The sequence below is a fragment of the Notothenia rossii genome, assembly GCF_949606895.1.
Source record: "Notothenia rossii genome assembly, chromosome: 8".
In the NCBI taxonomy this organism is placed as follows: Eukaryota; Metazoa; Chordata; class Actinopteri; order Perciformes; family Nototheniidae; genus Notothenia; species Notothenia rossii.
The window spans coordinates 76,874,385-76,897,433 of record NC_136906.1 but is presented as its reverse complement, the minus strand read 5'-3'; the positions used below and the strand labels follow the sequence as shown (position 1 = coordinate 76,897,433).

Genomic DNA, 23,049 nt, shown 5'->3' with positions numbered 1-23,049 from the left:
GAGATCTGCACAGGGACACAACGTCATACATGTTGAAAAATATCACTGGCTTGAGCTCGAATCTCAGGATCCATGTATCTGTGATCCTCTCCAGAATGGAAGTAGTCATCACATACAGAACATCAACTAGTTCCTGAACAGTGTCCTTCACATGCTGATATCCAAGAGAGGGAGTTACACAGTCACAAGATGGAGGAATACTGGGCATTGTAGGTAATCATACATCCTGTCACATACAAAATACTGAGTTTTTTCCCAGAATGTTTTTTTTTTCTCAAAATCTGACTTTTTCCAATTTTTTTAACTTTTTCCCAAAAATTCTGTCTTTTAAAAAAAAAAAATACTTTTTTCTCAAAATTCTGACTTTTCCTAAAAGATCTGACTTGTTCCCAAAAAAAATGACTTTTTCAAAATTCTGACTTTCTCAAAATCTCAAAACTCTGACTTTTTCTGAATACTTAACATTTCACGTCATGTACACAGTTGGGTCTTTGTTGTCATGTGTACTCTGATATTGGAAGAGTACATTCAGTATTTTCCTAACAATGTTAGACAGGTGGAGGAGGAGGAAGTATCGCAGGTCCTTTCTTCCTGCAGCGGTAGGAATGTATAACCACAACGGCCCCTGGAAGACCACCACACAATATGGGCTATAATATACTACTGTTGTGCAATAACCCTGTGCAATATATACCATTTCTATAACTGGCACATTTATTTTAATGCAATACTTAAAGAGGCCCTATGATGAGTTTTTCCTTTCCTTTGTGGTCTATAGGTTTTTGTGCATGTAAATGGTCTTCAAAAGCTAAAATCCGTGTGCCTCCATTGGACTCCTTTGTTTATTTCAGTTATTTGTGACATCACTATGTAACACTGAGCTTCTATTAGCTAGTGCTCCAACACATTGTACGTGATAGGCTAAGGGGCGGGACATATATAACATACATAATTGTTAATAGTAATAGCTCCATTGCACTCCTTTGTTTACTTCAGAAACATAATGACATCATTTTGTAACGCTCGCCCTTCTATTGGCTAGCGCTCCAACGCATTGTACGTGATAGGCTAAGGGGCGGGACATCGCTAAGCTGTTGACCAATCACAACAGAGCCAGCCAGCTAACCAATCAGAGCAGACTGGGCTCTGGTTTCAGACAGAGGGTGAAAAGAGGTGCTGCAGCACAGGCAGTATGAGGAAAATAAAGAGCTTTTTGAACATTAAAGCATGGAGACAAGTCACAGTAGAGACACTACATACAAAAATGTGCATAATATGTCCTGTTTAATGTTGTATAGACTGTTAACTACTTCTAACTTTTATTACTGGCTACTAACTTCATATACTCACTTCCATAATGCTGCTACTTATCCTTCCTATTTTGGATGTGTACTTATAAGGGCAGAGCACTGGTGGTAATCAATTAGGTTTAAGCAAAGGATATTAAAATAATTATTTAAAGCCACAAGCAATAAAGTTTATTTCTCTAAGTGAATACATTTGTTCAGTTCACTGCAGGACATAATGAGCTCTGGCTAATGTGTAGGGCAGCACTAGAACAAATTGTTGGAGAGAAGCAGCATGATTCATCAAATGAGTCTGTCTAGACCAGTGGTTCTCAAACTTTTTTCAATAATGTACCCCCATTAAAAAGAAAATTCAGCCAAGTACCCCCTGATCAGCGCAAAAACAATTTGTTTAGGAAAAAATGCCTATAGAAAGAGGTACAGTAAAACAACAACCTTGTAACTGAGAAACACTTAAATGCTACATTTCAAATGTTTACTATCCATCACTAAATTCATGGCAAACCAATTTTAACATCATGCAATAACACTAAGACGACATTAGTTGCATTGAACTGATCTTTTTAATAAGTTGTATTTACAATGTAGTGAGAAACATGTGCTTGCGCTTCACTGAGGACCTTTGTCATTCTGACAGGGAGGCACCTGCAGTTATTACACTTCGCGTTTTGAAATATGTGAAACTCTGTTCATATAAAACCCACACTGCTCAAACTTCGTTACTTTTCCTAAACATTTGTATATTTATTTATTTTGGGGACAGGGGAATGAAGAGAAAACATATATGAGCATTTTATGAGCATGGGATTTTGACCCCTCATATAAACATGTGCAAAATGCTGCGCTATACTTTGCAGCCACAAGCCGTTGCCAAGAAACGCTTATTGTTTAGGTCCTTTGATAAGCAGGCAGTCATATCATTAGCTAGAACTAGCGAGCTCTGATAGATTTGGAAATAAACACGAGTGAAGTCCGGACGCGAGAGAGACAGATCAGCCTCTGCTGACGGAGAACACGCAGCTCTGCATGATCACAGCTCCGCCGCGGACCGTTGAGTGGAGCAAAATTAAATACACTAAGAGTTAGACCTAACACACTTAGCTAGTTTATCTACTCTGGAACTAGCTATACTAGTTATATATATGTGTATTCTTTACTGTCCGGTCACTTATTACAGGTTCAGTGAGCTGCACGAGACTGACGGGCTGTCAGGAGAGAGAGAGGAAAAGAGAGCACCCCGTTTATTTTCCCCATTTTATTATCCAGAGTTGCTGTAAACCTTTGAATAAAGTAGTTAATCTACTATTAGTAGTTTGTTTAAATGCATTAATGATGTTGTTTTTTTCATTAACATAAAATAAATCTCACGTACCCCCTGCAGTACTCCAACGTACCCCTAGGGGTCCGCGTACCCCCATTTGAGAACCACTGGTCTAGACGACTTCAGATAATGGGTATTTGGGAAAATGTAGAGATAAAGAAGGACGACTTTGTTCAACCTGCTCTAGCAAAGCTGTATCTGTGTATTCCAATAACGCTGATGAGAGAAAGAATAACACGCTTTCTCTTTTGAATCAAAGCTGAAAACTTTTCTGTTTGCTTCCACCTTTTATTACATCTAATAACTGTCCATATCTTACCCTGTACTGTCACTTTTATTCATGTATTTTTAAAGCAATCTTAATGCTTTTCATGTTTTTTATAAAGCGCGATTAATTGCCTTGTGTTGAAATGCATATAAACCTGACTTGCCTTTACAACGTAGTGGATGGATTTATTAACACAGGTTATATATGCATGACAAGTCTACAAACCAGTGGGTGACTTACAGTCCATGTGATGTACACATTATGTCTTGAACATTTTGAAAAAGGGATATTATTTACGATATGAGGTTATTTTTTTTATTGTAATTTTAAATAATAATAAATCAACATGATCATTGTGTGATGTTTTTGGGAGGATCTGTACACAATAAAAATGTATTTCTCAAATGTGTATAATAACATGTTGGACCTCTGCACCTCAACAATACTGAATTTGAAATGTGTTTTGAAACATTTTTTACTGTCACAAATACTGCATCATTTTTAATTTGGATATTTTACTCGTACACATTGCGATTCAACTCCAAATAATAGTTCAATAGTTGTATTTTAGCAAAATGGTATCAGCCCACACATCAGCCTGTACATCAATCAAGAGGCTGAACACCTGCTGCTGTGCTTTGAAAAATGTAGTAAACAAGTAATCAACAAGTAAATGAATAAACATTAATCACTGCATGTCGTCTAAAGGACATCATGTGTGCAGAAATTAACATTAAAACAGCCGCTGACCCTTTGTGTGTGTGTGTGTGTGTGTGTGTGTGTGTGTGTGTCTGTGTCTGTGTCTGTGTCTGTGTGTGTGTGTGTGTGTGTGTGTGTGTGTGTGTGTGTGTGTGTGTGTGTGTGTGTGTGTGTGTGTGTGTGTGTGTGTGCGATGACCACAGGAGCGCTAAGTCATGCTACATTAGCATTCGTCATTAGCAGTGACTGCCTGCTCCTGTGTGTTCATCGCAACGTTAAATAATGAGCCTGAGATTGACACAGAGGGAGGAGGAGTGAGGCAGATTGAGACAGAGTGAGGAAGAGTCAGGCAGAGTGAGGTGAGGCAGAGTGAGGTGAGGAAGAGTGGGGAGGAGTGAGGCAGAGTGAGACAGAGAGAGGCAGAGTGAGGTGAGGCAGAGTGAGACAGAGTGAGACACAGTGAGGCAGAGTGAGACAGAGTGAGGTAGGGTGAGGCAGAGTGAGACAGAGTCAGGCAGAGTGAGACAGAGAGAGACAGAGTGAGGTAGGGTGAGACAGAGTGAGGCAGAGTCAGGCAGAGTGAGACCGAGTGAGGTAGAGTGAGGCAGAGTGAGGCAGAGTGAGGTAGAGTGAGACAGAGAGAGGTAGAGTGAGGCAGAGTGAGGCAGTGTGAGCCAGAGTGAGGTATAGTGAGGCATAGTGGGGCAGAGTGGGGCAGGGTGAGGCAGGGTGAGGCAGAGTGGGGCAGAGTGGGGCAGGGCGAGGTAGAGTGAGGCAAAGTGAGGCAGAGTGGGGCAGGGTGAGGCAGAGTGAGGCAGAGTGGGGCAGGGTGAGGTAGAGTGAGGTAGAGTGAGGTAAAGTGAGGCAGAGTGGGGCAGGGTGAGGTAGAGTGGGGCAGGGTGAGGTAGAGTGAGGTAGAGTGAGGCAGAGTGAGACAGAGTGAGGAAGAGTGAGGTAGAGTGAGGCAGAGAGAGGTATGGTGAGACAGAGTGAGGCAGAGAGAGGCAGAGTGAGACAGAGTGAGACAGAGTGAGGCAAAGTGAGACAGAGTGAGGCAGAGTGAGATAGAGTAAGGCAGAGTGAGGCAGAGTGATACAGAGTGATGTATAGTGAGACAGAGTGAGGTAGAGTGAGACAGAGTGAGGCAGAGTGAGGCAGAGTGAGACAGAGTGAGGTAGAGTGAGGCAGAGTGAGGTAGAGTGAGGCAGAGTGAGACAGAGTGAGGCAGAGTAAGACATAGAGAGGCATAGTGAGGTAGAGTGAGACAGAGTGAGGCAGAGTGAGGTAGAGTGAGACAGAGAGACACATATTGAGGTAGAGTGAGACAGAGAGAGGCAGAGTGAGGTAGAGTGAGACAGAGAGATGCAGAGTGAGACACAGTGAGGTAGTGAGGCAGATTGAGACAGAGTGAGGCAGATAGAGGCAGAGTGAGGTAGGGTGAGACAGAGTGAGGTAGAGTGAGGTAGAGTGAGACAGAGAGACACAGATTGAGGTAGAGTGAGACAGAGAGAGGCAGAGTGAGGTAGAGTGAGACAGAGAGAGGCAGATTGAGGTAGAGTGAGACAGAGAGAGGCAGAGTGAGGTAGAGTGAGACAGAGAGACACAGATTGAGGTAGAGTGAGACAGAGAGAGGCAGAGTGAGGTAGAGTGAGACAGAGAGAGGCAGATTGAGGTAGAGTGAGACAGAGAGAGGCAGAGTGAGGTAGAGTGAGACAGAGAGATGCAGAGTGAGACACAGTGAGGTAGTGAGGCAGATTGAGACAGAGTGAGGCAGATAGAGGCAGAGTGAGGCAGAGAGAGACAGAGAGAGGCAGAGTGATACACAGTGAGGTAGTGAGGCAGAGTGAGGCAGAGTGCAATTTCTACACTTTAGCTTTGTGCATATGACATTAGAACCTTTGATCGTTGATCCTACCTGCTCCAGCAGATCCTCCACCTTCCTCTGCCAGCTCTCTCTGGCGCTGCTCAGCTCCTGCTCTTTGCTCTGAGCCAGCTGACTCAGCGCCAACGCCTTGTCCTCCTCATGGTCCTCTCTCAGCTCCTCACGCAGCTTCTTACACTCCTGCCTGCAACACACACACACACACACACACACACACACACACACACACACACACACACACACACACACACACACACACACACACACACACACACACACACACACACACACACACACACACACACACACACACACACACACACACACACACACACACACACACACACACACACACACACACACACACACACACTTAAGAGTATAGCTTATACTGCGATCGACAAAACAACAAAAACAAGCATCGTTTCTTTATGGAACTGTTAATTGAAGTTTCCAAAAAGCCAGTCGAGCAAAGAAAGCCTACACATGAGTAATTAGTACAATAAAAAAAATAACCATGTGATAAATGAACACTGTATATGTGAGTGCTAAAGGCAGAACAGCTAAAGAGAAGCCTAGACCTTGAATCATAGTAGAGTTCTGGGATCTGTCGAGGCTTACATTTAATAAAAAACAAATGTATAAATCTGTTAGTAATTACATAATTTTTACAATTTCCAAATACGAATAAACCAATGATTCAAAAAGTAAACAGATTATTTCTGCAGCTAAAAACGATGCTACAGTGTAAGAGAAAACAGTGGAGCTTTGGACCATATAACCACACATATTTGCATTGCAGCTTTGATTTATGGTCCATCTAAGTTGGCTCGGACTTTGCTGAAGTTGCAAATGAGATGTAAGGATGACTTCGGAAGTCTTTGATAACGGCTACATTTCCATACAATTATAAAGATTTAACGGACGTCAAGTGGAGTTTAATACAATTCCTTAATCATTAAAAACATTAGCTCTATTTCTAAAAGCTTAATCTCTAAGAACATAATGCGTTTTTTTCAATGCACATTTTGTTGTTTTTGTTGGCATGACTTTTTTTAAATGGCTCACAACAATATCTGGTACAAGGAAAGTCTCAGTCAATCTTATGAGAGCTCAATATCTGCTTCAATAATAAATGGTCCTTTTACATTGAACACTGCATCTATTGAGAGACCAACAGCTTTTTGCATGGCTGTGTGTGTGTGTGTGTGTGTGTGTGTGTGTGTGTGTGTGTGTGTGTGTGTGTGTGTGTGTGTGTGTGTGTGTGTGTGTGTGTGTGTGTGTGTGTGTGTGTGTGTGTGTGTGTGTGTGCGCACGCGTGTGTGTGTGTGTGTGTGTGTGTGTGTGTGTGTGTGTGTGTGTGTGAGAGAGAGAGTGTGAGTGTGTGTGTCAATGTAATAGCTGTGTAGGAGTGGAGATGGCAGCTGTTAAACGAAGTATCGAGGCAAACACGTTTCTTTGACACTTTGACAGCCAGAAAGTGTCAGACTCACACACACTGCAATATGCACAGAAAAACACACACGTTCACACACAATAATTCACAAACACACACACACAAAGCAGGTCAATCACACACCAAACAGTCATCATGCAGCACATGTCATCATTCATGTCCTTATTCACACACACACACACACACACACACACACACACACACACACACACACACACACACACACACACACACACACACACACACACACACACACACACACACACACACACACACACACACACACACACACACACACACACACACACACACACACACACACACACACACACACACACACACACACACACACACACACACACACACACACAAAGGCCTTGGGCTTCAAAGAGCTCTGGTCTTCCTAATAGGCGTTGCTCTATGGCGTCCGGGCAGATGGAGAGAGGTAAAGGAAAGTGGGTGAAGGAACTGTCAGAAGACGGAGGAAGCATGGGGATAAAATGTGGGATAATTGGCTGATCCTGCGAGATACGAGGCACATGTTCTCAGTTAAGACACTGAAATCCTCATGCTTGCCTTCATAACCTCCAGAATACACTCCTCTCCTCCGACAGCAACGACCACAGGATGTAAGGAGTCTGATCATGAAACATCGGTACGGATGTCTCTGCAGCGGCTACTAGTTTTAACAAAATCATTATGACATTAGTGTGGTGAGTGATTTCACAGCTCATACGGTTTGTTTTCTTTTCCCTTGTTGTTTACTGGCTTGCAAAGTGTGTTAGGGAATAATTTGCATTTTGTATTTAACCTTCGACACAGTTCATAATTTTCCCTTCTCACTGTCTCTTTCCCATGGCATAGGTCTACGGCCTTGGGTATTGCTGCTATCTCTCTTAAGGAGGGGCAGCTTGGGCGCATTGTTGTTCCAGCTTATGACGGAGCACAAGCTGACATGAGATAGTTTACTGTTCAGGGACATCTGGATGCCCTTCTTTCCTGTTACGTAGGATCCCTGGCGCACATTCTTTTCTATGGACGACAGCAGTTAGATTCAGGGTCCATATTTGTTTAGTCTCGCTGATTGAGAATGTTGATTATTACACTCTGAACTAGTTAAAACCTCCTAGCAGAGAGGAGAGCCCTCAGAATTGATTGTGTCATCTCAACCGTGACATGTCTTGTGAGTTCTCCGGCCGAAGCTCGAAATAAACCGTCAGTGTTTGCCATCAAAGCTCCAGCTCTCCTCGTGTCTCTCTGAGTCCTGACTCCAATTGCTCCCACAAAGTGCAAATGGTTTCCCCTTTTCTGTAGTGTTTTATACGCATATGGGTAAAAGGCTAAAGTGTGCGGGAGAGAAACTGTATGTGTGTTCTCACAGTATGTCATCTTTCTAATAGTGTCCATATTACATAAGCCTATCCTGAGCTTAATCACTAGAGTGTCTGGATTTCATAAAGTGCACATACAAATGTATATACAGTTACAAGGTGTCTCAAACAACAATTTGAATTCCTTTGAATGCTTTAAATACCCACAGCTCACCTGCTGTAATACATTCTGTCTTATAGAAATAACTGTGTACACCTGACTTCCTCTTTGTAGAAACATTCAATACGATTTTTGAAAAGGTTATTCAAATCCTGCAACATGTGGGCTTTCAATTTGAAGGAAATAACTAAGGAAATTAGATTTTCAACTTGGATTCTTTGTCTGTCTGTCTGTAGGCAGATAAACACACTAACATTTTCATTCACATAGCACATGGCCTTCTACCTTCCATTTATGTATTTTATTAAATATGTTCTTCTTTGTGGATAAATATTTCCAATAAATGGCTCTTGTGCGGAAAATTCTCTTCTCAAATGACCTCCTCCAAGGTCACTAACAAACCTTCAAGCCAAACATTTCTGTCGATATTTTGGGAACAGGTTAACAAAGAAAGCTTTGAAAACATGCTCAGACCAAGGACTCGTGCTGTTATTGTCAACTTCCTTTTTTGATTACGTTACTCACAACAGCTATGTATTGAAGAACGGCCAGGAAATGATGTTTTGAGCTTCAGAAACTTTAAAAGAGGCTGCGGTGTCACGTCCATCTGAGATGAAAGTCACACGGCTGCAATAAAAGCTCTTCGCAAACACTCAGATGGGATTAGAGCTACTGTACGTGGTAATGAGGGGGATTAAATATTAGCTGTCCTCCGGGTGCTTACCTTGTTAATGTCAATGACAAATCACAGGCGGAGCTACAGAGTCTACACACGTTTTCCCAATCCTGCTTTTATACCATCTCTGCGGGGGGGATAATGCAAAGATTACCAAAGGCATTTGTTTTCATCCTCTGAGGACCATGAGTCCTCCACAACTTTGTACGTTCACTTTAGTCCTGTACTTAACCCTTAAAAGGTTTCTGTATACAGTCATTTGACAGGCTGCGTCTACCAAGTGGGTGTGATATAGGTATAATAAGGGTGTGATAATGGTGTAATATATCATTCCAATAACTTGTATATAGACTCGTATTGCACTTTTTTAAAAACTATTTTTCTTTTTTGTATTACTTTTAAAGGAGACATGTCATGCTTTTCCGGTTATTACCCGTCCCCTTGTGTGTTATGAACGTTTTTCTGTCAAAAACCCTCAAAGTACACCCTGTAGGGAGTGCTAACACAGAAAAGACCTCCCCAAAACGCCTCGTTGGAGATTTCTCATGTTCTTCCTGGGTATCGTGACGTCTGAATACCCAGTAGCCACGCCCAGAGCTATGACCAGGCTGATTGGTCCAAATTAACCAATCCATCCACACACACACACACACACACACACACACACACACACACACACACACACACACACACACACACACACACACACACACACACACACACACACACACACACACACACACACACACACACACACACACACACACACACACACACACACACACACACACACACACACACACACACACACACACACACACACACACACACACACACACACACACACACACACACACACACACACACACACACCCTTTCTCTTACTCAATATCAAGCCACGCTTATTGTTTTTACTTCGGCTGTGACTTTGTGTGTGCTCAGGAAGTGTTTCGCTAAACAAGGAAACCACACCTCCACGGAGCTCAGCGCGATTCACAACGTCCCGACCAATCAGAGCACACTGTGCTCACAGGGAGGGTGGGGGCTGGAGCTATTGGAGCTACAACGAGCCGTTAAAGGCAGAGAGTGAAATTCAGTGAATACACGTAGTTTACAGAGATGCTGTTTGAGAAACCAAAGTGAGTTTGGAAAATGGCACAATATAAATCTATTCTAGTCGACCTCAACAATGGAAATATGATCAGTGGAAATGGCCATGACATGTCTCCTTTAATATAATATACTTTAATATTGTTTTAATATTGTCTGCTTATCTGTATTACTATGTTGCATTGTTGGAGAAGCCTGTGACCTAAGATATTCAACGACATAATTACTCTGTGGCTATGTTAGTTTGACAATAAAGAACCTTGAACCCTAACAGCCACTAAGCAAACTCTCCAAGGTCTCCATTGTGACCAGACACAACGTCTCCTCTCTACTCTGCCGATCCGCTCTTCCTCCTCTGTTCACTTGGTAATCCTTGGAGCTCTCTGGTGATTCTACTATCACAGGGAGACGCTGGGGCGGGGATTAAAAGGCAGCCTCCTTAATGCAGACGGCTCACTAACCACAGTGTACTCACCCCAAACACCAAATGAACAGAAGCACCTCCTGGAAATAAACGGCTGAGTGCAGAGAGACAAAGGGAGGTGAGTGAGAGCTGATGAAGAGGAGAGGGATCTGTGTGTCGGCACTCTGTCTTCCTTGTCAACTCATTTCCATCACCTAGTTTCCGTTCATCAGTACCATCACTTCAGTCACATGCTCTTATCACATGGCAATACTTATGTTGAAGTGTCATGTTTTTATCATGTGTATGCTATGACGTTTGTATTTAGTTTTTGCTCTGTGCATCCCTTTGGAGGCATTTCTTGTGATTTGGGGCTATAATATATTATGATTTGATTTGATTAAGGGAGGCTGTGGCTCAGTGGATAGTATGATGGACTTCGAATCAGGGGATAACAAGTTCAAGTCCCACTGCAGTCAGCATGTTGTTGTGTCCCTGGGCAAGACACTTCACCCCAAATGGCTCCTGTGGGGATTGCCCACAGTACTGAATGTATGTTAGGCCCCACGAGGACGAAAACGGTCGTTTGCGTTACTGTTTAGTGTCATATAGACCGTTCGGCCACACGAGGACGACCGAATGAGACAGTAAACAACTGCGGAAACGATAACGGGTCCCAAGGTGGATAGAACGGCATACGCAACGCTCTGGGGGGTCCAACAGCTCCGTGTGTGCGCCCTATACGATCATTTTCTGATAATGATAACGCAATAGCCCCGCCTCTCCCCACCTCTGCTGCTCACCCCCGCGTCAAAGTAAACTGCACACTGAATTCAGATTATTTATCTTTCTCTCGATATGGACATAAACGCGAGTGAAGTCTAATCTGTCTTAATTCAACACGCTTTTTCATACTATGCTTATTTCCAGGTTCATACTTGTAGTTAGGTTTTCTTTAATGCTTTAATGTTAAAAAAACACACTTGTTATAGCAGAATGTTTAATACAGCGTATTTCTGGTATATTCATTTAATGTCACATGGTATAAGCTATATGATGTGTGTTACGGAGTTGGGTCGCACACAGTTAGAGAGACAATGGTTGTTCTGAATAATAGAGAGTTTTTTTTATATAAATTCCTAAAACGATGTCCCATTTTAAGTAAAAGTAGATTAGCGCAATAGTCTTTTCTTCCACTTTTATGTATAATCAAAAGGGTGTTTTTTAGGTACAGTACAGGTGACCTGTGACTTCTGCCTTGAGTAAATTGATTAGCCATTGATAAATGTTTTTCAGAAAGTCATTTTGGGCTTTCGAGAGCAGAACTCAGTAGGTTACTTGTAATAATTATTATTATTTTTGATTATGTGTAATTAATAAAAGGATGGAGTGTTATAGCAGAATGTTTAATACAGCATATTTCTGGTATATTCATTTAATGTCACATGGTATAAGCTATATCAGTGGTTCTCAACTGGTGGGTCGCGACCCAAAAGTGGGTCGCCACCCGTTTCGAGTGGGTCGCAGATGTGAGTGAAGAAAAAAAAGAAAAAAAAATATTTCTTTTTTTTTTTGGGGGGGGGGGAAAAGTCAAACTTTTATTTTGAAAGCCCGATTTTCTAACGCTGTGCATGCAGTAGGCGTTGGACTGGAAGTACCGGAGACCATGAACGGTTTTGAAAACTTCTGTCACGTAGTGATCATCTTCTCAATAAAACATCTTTGCTGATGTTTTTCCGAGTCTTCTGGCCAATCAGAATCAAGATTGTTGCTGGAAGGGAGAATAACTTTGCGGTAGAATTATTCTTTATAGTATACTGAGTGGAGCAGCAAGCTGTCAGAACAAAGTGAAAAACAAACAATGGCATACAATATTATTAATATGTCGGGTAGCAATAGATTGATTTATTTTCTTCTCCGAGTGTACCAGAATGCGTAGTTTGTTAGTATTTCAAAAAATCTCCAGGGGGAGAATCCCCCCAGACCCCCCGCTGGGGTTGGGTTTTCAGCATGTGTGCCTTTTTATGTTATACAGTTCAGCTTTGATTCTATCATCTCATTAAACCTTATTTAAAAGCATACTTTAGTTCTGTGAAGGGATATAAGGGATATATGCACTGTACTTCACTTTAATTAATAATGTATGCTGAAAAGAGTATATATTACTGCATAATCTTTTGTTGAATAGATTTGAGTGGTTCAAAATTTCGGGTCGTGATCTATTGACTAAGGAAAAAGTGGGTCCCGAGGCCTGACCAGTTGAGAACCACTGAGCTATATGATGTGTGTTACGGAGTTGGGTCACATAGAGTTAGAGAGACAATGGTCGTTCTGAATGATCAATTGATGTATTCATTTTAAGTGAGCTGACATTGAGGTTGGAGGAAGTTCAGAGAAGGCCTTAGGCTATAAAAACAGTTAACCTTTGTTAGTTGACTACTCCTAAAGGACGTCATGAGATAAGTACACTTTCGACATCTGGAACATACAAGTATAGCATTCAGAGGCAGAACATGTGATATCGTGTGTTAGCTAATGTAAGGAAATGTGTGTGCGTCATGTCAAGAGTCCTATACATGTTACTGTAAAGTTCTACCTCTTGGGAGCATTGCTGTAGGACTGCTTGAGAGCAGGTAATGTTGTCCTCGTTATTATTGATTGTTGTACAACAAAATAATAATTTACCCGTGTTTGTGTTTTATTGATCCCTCTCTGTTTCATTCTTTCCTGTTGTGAGTGCTAAATTGCCCCAACACACTTTTAAATGTTTTTTATCTGTCTTTTATATACGTTCGCTTACCTTCTTAATAATGCTGCTACTTATTTCATTTTGATTTAACATGCATGTGTACTCACTTATTTGATTTGCTTTTGTATAGCCACTTAATTTAATATGTTGCATGATCAGTGAAGTTTGTCCCTGTTAGGAATACGTTTTTTGTTTGGGTTAAAAATAAAGAAGTATGCTTGGTGCTTCCAGGGACTTGTATCAAAAGAAAACAAGTGTCTGGAGAGACGCTGCTGACAGATTTAGGTTGAGATGATTCCCGAGATACGAGAAGGAGGAGGAGGAGGAGGAGGAAGCTAAAGGTTCCTAAACAGCATCCTGATATTCATACATCACTTATTTGACTTGACACTCATTGGCCTCCTTTTTTTATTGTGCTTCCCTCTCCTTAATCCTTGAAGGAGAGGATCATGAGGCCAATAAAAAACATTTACGTACATTTAAGGGACCTTGATCTGAGTCTTGGTTCAGAATGATGCTTATGATTTGTTTTAGTACTTGTACATAATATCTAACCTCTGTATAGAGCTCGGGATTGAATGTATTTACCTTTAAACCCTGTAGGAGTTAACAGGTGAAGAAGTTAATTTGCGAGTGGATTTGATGATTCTGGTGTTATGAGATGACATTTGAAGCCCTGCCTTCAATAAAGTAATACAGGACATGAAGCGGAGTAATAACAAATATCACGGTGAGGCGTGCAGTGGCTCAGAGAGCAAGGAACGGATATAAATATCAAACAATATCAGGTGTGACCTTTAGAGCCGGGGCGTTTACAGATTAAATTAAGTTACAGGTTGAGAAGAATCACAGAGGAGAAGGAGCAGCACATGATGAGAGGAACCAGACCATCAATGTTTTTGAACTATAAACAAGAACACAACCACTGCAGACAAATGTACATTGGTGTTACGGCCGCCGCCTCCCCGGTCCTGGTAACTCTGTTTTGAATGTGTTTTATGTAAATGAGCTGTGTGGTTGCCCTGCTGTCATTGGCTACCCATCTCCTGGTCCGCCCCCGAAGATTTTGATTGGAGCACGCCCGGCCCGACGCGCTCCAATCCCAGCGCACCTTCAGGAGACGACTACAAAGCCTGGGGACAGCGATCAGTCGGGAGGCTCTGGGTGTTTCTCAATGTCGAGTATGCTTGCTTGGTAGCACATGTCTTCCGAGTCACTTGCTTCAGAAGCGAGCCAAGAATACTTCCTGGCATTCGGAAAGCGAAGATTGGAACAGGCTAGTAAGTGTGCAGGTGTGCGTCATATGAGAGGCCCCGCCTTACATTTTCCGCCACAGATTTGGGGAAATTGGTCCGTGCCCAAAGCATTGTGGGGATTTTAAGGATGCGAAGTCTACACATGTGCAGCCTCGAAATGTCTCCAAACGAAGTACGCCGGGCTCCGTAGATTTCCAAGTATGCTGGACATTGGAACAGTACTTCGGCGGCATTCGATGACGTAGTATGCTTGAAATAGTGGCTCTGGAGCATCCTTACTCAAGATTGAGAAACACCCTCTGCTGTGTGAACAGACGCCTCTCGTACTTGCTCTTTGACTGCAGACAAATCTGGTAACAGTGGTTAACTCGTGTGGTCCGTATTAGTGTTGTTGTGATTAGACGTGTTTAGATTAGTTTAGTATTATGTTGACTGTTGTCCTCTAGCTTAGCTGTGTTTTCCTACAGCCTCCTTTTGTTAGTTTGTACCACTTTAATAGTGAGGGTTGTTTTGTCTCTATTTTTGTGTATTCATATCTATTCCTTTGTATTTGATTAGGCTCCCTTTTTAGACCCCATTTACACGGGAACGCTTGCGTTTACGCACCGTATGCGTTTTCCAAAAAGTCTTCAGTTCACACGCATTCGGGTCAATTAACGTGTCCGTTCACACGAGACCGCTCGACTCGCTGGAAATGCTGTTGTACATATGCCGGGCCTGTAAGTGGCGCTGCTGCCGCCACAAAATACACCAAAAGACCCCGGAGCATGGTTGCCATGGTTGCCTTTCTGTTTATTCTCTGCGGTGGACGGCGCGTGCTCCTGCTGTAAATCTCTCCGGTAGCCCACCAGCAGATGAAAAACACCCACCTCTCCGCCACTTCCAAGGAACGAGGGAACCGCGCGGCAGAGTTTCCGTTAACGTTTTTTTTTGCCGGTCAACAGGTCCGTTAAAGTTTAAATCTTCAGGACAAAATTAGAGAAGTGCCAGTCAAAGGTCTTCTTTGTTATTTATTGAGCTTTAAAACTAATTGATAACGACTCTATATAATAATAATAAACGGAGCCTCTCTTTTCCTCCCCCTCTTCTGACAGCAGCTGATCTCTGAGCAGGAGACGTGGGGAGAGGGAGGCGGGGCTATTTCATCGTTATCAGGAAATGATCGTATAGAGGCGTACACACGGACCCGTTTGACCCCCCAGAGCGTTCCCTTTGCAGATCCATCCACCTTGGGACCCGTTATCGTTTGCGGGGTCCGTTTCTATTGTTTTGTTACAGCCTCTTGTAAACGAAAGGGCTATACGCAAGAGAAACTCTGCAGACACAACCCGTTTAGTCCTCGTGTAAACGGGGTCTTAGAGTCCTCCTGTTGTTTGGTTGCTCAGTTAAACCTGCGCCCTTGTGGCCTTTTTGTTTGTTGCGTGCCTTCCATTTTGTTAACCTGTTATTTAATAAACTCCTTTTACCAATTTCAACTGGTTTATGTTGCTTTTCCTCATCCCCTAGTGGGGACGCAACAATTGGCCAACATTTTCTTTTGTTGTGACCAGCAGCTCTAAAGCTTGGTCAGTCCCCAAAACAAATCCCCACCTTTTAGCAACCCTTAGGAGGTTAGAGATGTTCACAGCTGTTCTGATTGAGTGCCTGTGTTTACAAAACAATACATGTTTTAAAGAGGATATACTAGGGATGTTGAAGAGACTTTTAAATGAGCTGGTTACCCCTTTAGTGCATGGCAGAATTAAACATGTCACAATGTGAATTAAAAAAGCCCGAACTTGGTTTAGGAAAAGAACAATGTTTGGGATTTGTTTTATAAGCTACGTACAGAGGGCAATGTGACTTCTTCTGTTTTTTTTCAAGCCATGTCACTGGACGTACACAAGCCCAAATGTTCACCAACTATCCGACCGAGTAGTGATACAATGTCCACTCATTAACATGTGATTTAAAAGCAACAAGTACATATCACTTCTTTGTTATTAGCGATGAGATCTAAAGACACTTCAGATTAAAGCTTTTAACCATTGAGTCAAAGTGCTGAGATAAACTCAGATCCATCCTTTAGAGTTGTTAAAGGATGCTGACTACGGTGTTAAAAGTGCATCAGTTCACACCTCAGACGGTCCATTTTATTATTTGATTTTTTTTAATTTATTTAAAAGTTCTGAGGGCATACACAGAGACTCTGAGCTGAGGGCTTTAACATCGCACCGAACGGAGATGTTGAAGAGCTATCCAAGAATAATGATTCATCTCGGTCAATACTGTGATGTGTGTGTGTGTGTGTGTGTGTGTGTGTGTGTGTGTGTGTGTGTGTGTGTGACAGAGAGTGAAAGGAATGTAGTGAAATAGAAAGACTTCCATTTCTGAATTTAGTTAAAGCAAAGTCTATAAGTGTATTTCTCTTTCAGAAACACACTTACATGTATTTTAGTAATAAAATAACACCACACACTTACATGTATTTTAGTAATAAAATAACACCACACACACACACACACACACACACACACACACACACACACACACACACACACACACACACACACACACACACACACACACACACACACACACACACACACACACACACACACACACACACACACACACACACACACACACACACACACACACACACACACACACACACACACACACACACACACACACACACACACACACACACACACACACACACACACACACACACACACCTGAGTGTTTCGGTCCATTTGAGCTCCAGCTCCAGAGCCATCTTGTCCATTTTAAGTTTTTCTTCTTCTTTGGTGGTGATGATTTTGGCTTCATGATGACGCTTTTGGATCTCTAGCTCACCCTTCATAGAAAATACAAACAGAAAGTCAGTCAAGCTCAGAGACAGACCGACATTGCATAGTATTCTGATAGCTCAAAGGTTTTTCCATCCAACAAGAATCTAGTTCTGTTGGCAACCTTGCAACCTTTGGGATTGTCTGTAGCGTGAATACAAGTTTAAAGCATTTTTGAGTAACATTGCTAACAGCCAACAGAAAATTATGCCATTAGAGTCATCCTGTCAATTCCTTCAAAAACCCACTCAGGAAACATTTCTTTAATTATGTCGTTAAGTATCAAACAAAGTATTGAATTCATCCAAGAACTCAAATGTGACGATCTGTTTTGTCCATCCATCCATCCATCTTCTCCCGCTTATCCGTGGTCGGGTCACGGAGGTAGCAGTTCCAGCAGAGAGCCCCAAACTTTCTTTTCCCTGGCCACATCAACCAGCTCTGACTGGGGGATCCCAAGGCGCTCCCAGGCCAGAGAAGAGATATAATCCCTCCATCTGGTTCTAGGTCTACCCCTCGGTCTCTTCCCAGCTGGACGTGCCTGGAACACCTCCCTAGGGAGGCGCCCAGGTGGCATCCTAACTAGGTGCCCGAACTAGGATCTGTTTTGTATCATTGTCAATTTGAAAAAATGTGGGGTTATGACTGTGGCCAAACTAAACAAGCACTGTGAACTTTCCATAGTTTTCTGAGTCATTCAATCGACTTGATGTGTGGAGTTTTTTTTAAAGGCGGGACATTCAGGGTATATTTAAAATAAGGTTCAAGCAATATAAAGGCGCTACAGAGAGCATTATGTCCTCACATGTACAGTTAAACAGCTCTGTGTGTGTGTGTGTGTGTGTGTGTGTGTGTGTGTGTGTGTGTGTGTGTGTGTGTGTGTGTGTGTGTGTGTGTGTGTGTGTGTGTGTGTGTGTGTGTGTGTGTGTGTGTGTGTGTGTGAGACCTGCAGGGCTGTCAGCAGGTTGCTGGTCTCCCTCAGTCGGGCTCTGGTGGCGTCCAGCTCCTCCAGCAGTTTGTCCTGCGCCTCCTTCAGGGTGCAGATTGTTCCCTCGGCTGAGCCCATGTCCTGCTCCCCCTCCTGCACCTCCTGCTGCAGCCGGACCACCTGGGGGGGGGGGGGGGGGGGGGGGGGGGTAGACAGGGTGAATAAGCCATTTAGACAGAGAGATCATAATACCGTTTCCCACAATCCCAAATACAAAATCAAAATAGTTGCGAAATAGTTGTTGTTGATAAGTTTTCTGTTTAATTAGTCGTTTAATCTTTTCGGCTCTACTTTGTTGGAAAACAACAGATATTAGATAACATCATTTTGATTTAGGGAAACAGTGGTTGTAAAATATAGTCCCCAGCAGACTGTTTTATATTTAAATAATCACACTGGCAGGTAAATATTAGCGGGTTTAGCCCTTGATTGTGCAGCCTGATGGATACAGGCATGCAGTGCATTATGGGAGTTGTAGAACCTTTCAAGTGGTGCTCCAACACTATGGAACTCTCTCCCTAAAGACATCCGCTCTGCAGTCTCTGGGTGCGTCTCACTTCGGTTATTTCTCATTTCCTCGCCCTCGGGCTCGGTATCACCGGAAGTTGATTTGTCTGCGCCATCTTGAGTAGCGTCCCAGTGGCCGGAGGACCGAGGATCGAGGAGCGATAATCGAGGAACTACCAGAGCATCCTCCGGTGAAATCCTCAGACACTCGCCCCGCCCCCTTACTGTGTATCGCTCACTGATTGGACGATGCAGCGCATGCACTGATCTGGCTGCTGTCAGACGATCAACTGTGCGGCGTCATCACAAACGGACGTTGCTTCACGTTTAAGCTCCGGAGGAAACGACGTCCCATTGCTCTTTCCCTGCTTCTCGTGGTTTCCTTGCGTCTCTCCATGCTTCCCTGGTGGGAGGGACTAGTCGGAGGGAAACCACGCAAATGAGGGACGCAAGGAATCTATTTAACCGAAATGAAATGCACCTTCTGTAGAAGCTTTTAAAAAACAACTGAAGACATTGGCTTTTGTTTCTACTTGAGATGTGTGTGATGTGTTCTGTTCTTTTGTTTGTTCCTTTCGGGACTCTACGTGGTCTGTGTTTTTGTTTTTATGTTGATGTTATTTTATTCATGTTTCTGTGGTCTTCATTTTAAGGTGCTATACTAAATAAACGTATTATTATTATTATTTTTATTTTCGAGTCTGTTGCGCTTCAGGCTGTATCTCAGTGTGGCAGCAACTTCGACTCTGCATCAGCATGTTATGCTCAGCCAGGTGGAATTTCCATCAGAAATGCATTCAATAAGCCTTTCTATTTCGGATTTTTACACGAGCCAGGTCCATATTCTTTCTGCCGACGTGGCAACATAGTTTTGCCACGCATCAGATATTAATTTAACTCGATGTTAAAAGCACAGGAGAAAATTGGAGTGCAAACAACAGCAATAAACACAGCATGGCGTGAGTTTATACACAGAGAAACGATGTGTTCAAGGAGCAGGGACAAACCAACCTCTGGTGGAAAAGGATTATAGTTCCCTCTCTCTCTCTTTGTGTTTTAACATGCAGGCTTTGGGACTTAGCAAAACCAACCACATTATTCCTGAATGCCAACAACTGTATTTTGTAAATCTATATCAAAAAGCTAATATCTTCAAAAAGTAAACATTTGATTTGGTAGTTAAACAGTTAGCTTTATTCAAAACCACTTCACATTTTCTTATGACTTTTTTAAAATGGCCAGTTATTTAGGTAAAGTCAGTGTGAGGTTCAAACATAAAATATTTGAGTAAAGGGCTTCAAGGGATGATTGTATTATCTGACACAGTTGAGTCTTTTGAGTTTGGGATGTTAAATTGCTGCAACTTCTGGACTAAATGTGGGTTTATTAAGTACATTTTCCACATTTCAAGTTGGCCTAAAAGAAACGTGGAAGTGAGCCTTATACATTTCCCGCTGGTATGACTGTCTATCTTAAGCTTCAAAAGGTCAATTCCATTCAATATTTATTTTAGTTTTCCGGAAAATTTGAAAAAAAACATAAAAAGGACGATAAAATATAAGGATAAAGGTCATACGAAGTGATAGAAAGTTCCACAACAACTACTATATCCATCATAAATGTAGTCTCCAAGGTCAAAAAAATAACTTTAAAAATGACGATATTATTTCTGACTGTAAAGTTGGGAATGAAGCAACCAAAGGAATCTGGAGCGACTTTAAATGTGGTTTTAAAAGGTCCAATATGATACTGTTTTTCATCAATATATTACAGGTCTCAGATATATACAGAACATGTCTCTGAAGTGTTTGGCTCCAAACACCAAACAGATCATTGCAGCATTACCCATAATCCCCTCTGTTTCAGCCCTGTTTCCAAAGTGCTGATTCTCTGTCTGTTACTTTAGATGAAAATAAGGAGCCCCTCCCCACTCCCCTCTGAGAGACATTGGGTTACAAAGAACTCAAAGGTGCTCTAGGAGGAGATTCAGGTGATAAGGGGGGGGGGGGGTGCCTTGGTTGCTGATTGGCTAATGGTTACTCAAGCCAAAACATTGTTATGACATCACAAAGTGGACAAAATCTGATCAGCTCATTTTCAGACAGGTTTTTATAGAAATGGATAAAAAAGAGAGAGAATCTTTGTTCCTGAAACTTTCAGAGTCTCTTTCCACAGAGGGGACACATGTTGATGTAGAAGAGACGAGAAGAAGAGGGGACACATGTTGATGTAGAAGAGACATGAAGAAGAGGGGACACATGGTGATGTAGAAGAGACATGGAGAAGAGGGGACACATGTTGATGTAGAAGAGACGAGAAGAAGAGGGGACACATGTTGATGTAGAAGAGACATGAAGAAGAGGGGACACATGTTGATGTAGAAGAGACATGAAGAAGAGGGGACACATGTTGATGTAGAAGAGACATGAAGAAGAGGGGACACATGTTGATGTAGAAGAGACATGAAGAAGAGGGGACACATGTTGATGTAGAAGAGACATGAAGAAGAGGGGACACATGTTGATGAAGAAGAGACATGGAGAAGAGGGGACACATGTTGATGTAGAAGAGGGGACACATGTTGATGTAGAAGAGACATGTAGAAGAGGGGACACATGTTGATGTAGAAGAGACATGGAGAAGAGGGGACACATGTAGATGTAGAAGAGACATGAAGAAGAGGGGACACATGTTGATGTAGAAGAGACATGGAGAAGAGGGGACACATGTAGATGTAGAAGAGACATGAAGAAGAGGGGACACATGTTGATGTAGAGGAGACATGAAGAAGAGGGGACACATGTTGATGTAGAGGAGACATGAAGAAGAGGGGACACATGTTGATGTAGAGGAGACATGAAGAAGAGGGGACACATGTTGATGTAAAAGAGACATGAAGAAGAGGGGACACATGTTGATGTAGAAGAGACATGAAGAAGAGGGGACACATGTTGATGTAGAAGAGACATGGAGAAGAGGGGACACATGTTGATGTAAAAGAGACATGAAGAAGAGGGGACACATGTTGATGTAGAAGAGACATGAAGAAGAGGGGACACATGTTGATGTAGAAGAGACATGGAGAAGAGGGGACACATGTTGATGCAGAAGAGACATGAAGAAGAGGGGACACATGTTGATGTAGAAGAGGGGACACATGTTGATGTAGAAGAGACATGGAGAAGAGGGAACACATGAGAAATGGAGAAGAGGGGACACGTGTTGATGTAGAAGAGACATGAAGAAGAGGGGACACATGTTGATGTAGAAGAGACATGAAGAAGAGGGGACACATGTTGATGTAGAAGAGACATGAAGAAGAGGGGACACATGTTGATGTAAAAGAGACATGAAGAAGAGGGGACACATGTTGATGTAGAAGAGACATGAAGAAGAGGGGACACATGTTGATGTAGAAGAGACATGGAGAAGAGGGGACACATGTTGATGCAGAAGAGACATGAAGAAGAGGGGACACATGTTGATGTAAAAGAGACATGAAGAAGAGGGGACACATGTTGATGTAAAAGAGACATGAAGAAGAGGGGACACATGTTGATGTAACAGAGACATGAAGAAGAGGGGACACATGTTGATGTAGAAGAGACATGAAGAAGAGGGGACACATGTTGATGTAGAAGAGACATGGAGAAGAGGGGACACATGTTGATGTAAAAGAGACATGAAGAAGAGGGGACACATGTTGATGTAGAAGAGACATGAAGAAGAGGGGACACATGTTGATGTAAAAGAGACATGAAGAAGAGGGGACACATGTTGATGTAGAAGAGACATGAAGAAGAGGGGACACATGTTGATGTAGAAGAGACATGAAGAAGAGGGGACACATGTTGATGTAGAAGAGACATGAAGAAGAGGGGACACATGTTGATGTAGAAGAGGGGACACATGTTGATGTAGAAGAGGGGACACATGTTGATGTAGAAGAGACATGAAGAAGAGGGGACACATGTTGATGTAGAAGAGACATGAAGAAGAGGGGACACATGTTGATGTAGAAGAGACATGAAGAAGAGGGGACACATGTTGATGTAGAAGAGGGGACACATGTTGATGTAGAAGAGGGGACACATGTTGATGT

General features: G+C 42.5%; 1 protein-coding gene across 1 annotated transcript in view; it reads right to left on the bottom strand.

Moving 5' to 3' along the window:
- The window catches only part of fam184ab (family with sequence similarity 184 member Ab), a 191,299-nt gene that overhangs the window by 56,174 nt on the left and 112,076 nt on the right, over positions 1–23,049 (bottom strand). Inside the window, exons 11-13 of the mRNA XM_079645322.1 lie at positions 18,399–18,560; positions 17,339–17,460; positions 5,418–5,661 (exon numbers count right to left, since the gene is read on the bottom strand). Of these exons, the coding sequence (XP_079501448.1) occupies positions 5,418–5,661; positions 17,339–17,460; positions 18,399–18,560 (528 nt within the window). The remainder of the gene's footprint in view (positions 1–5,417; positions 5,662–17,338; positions 17,461–18,398; positions 18,561–23,049) is intronic.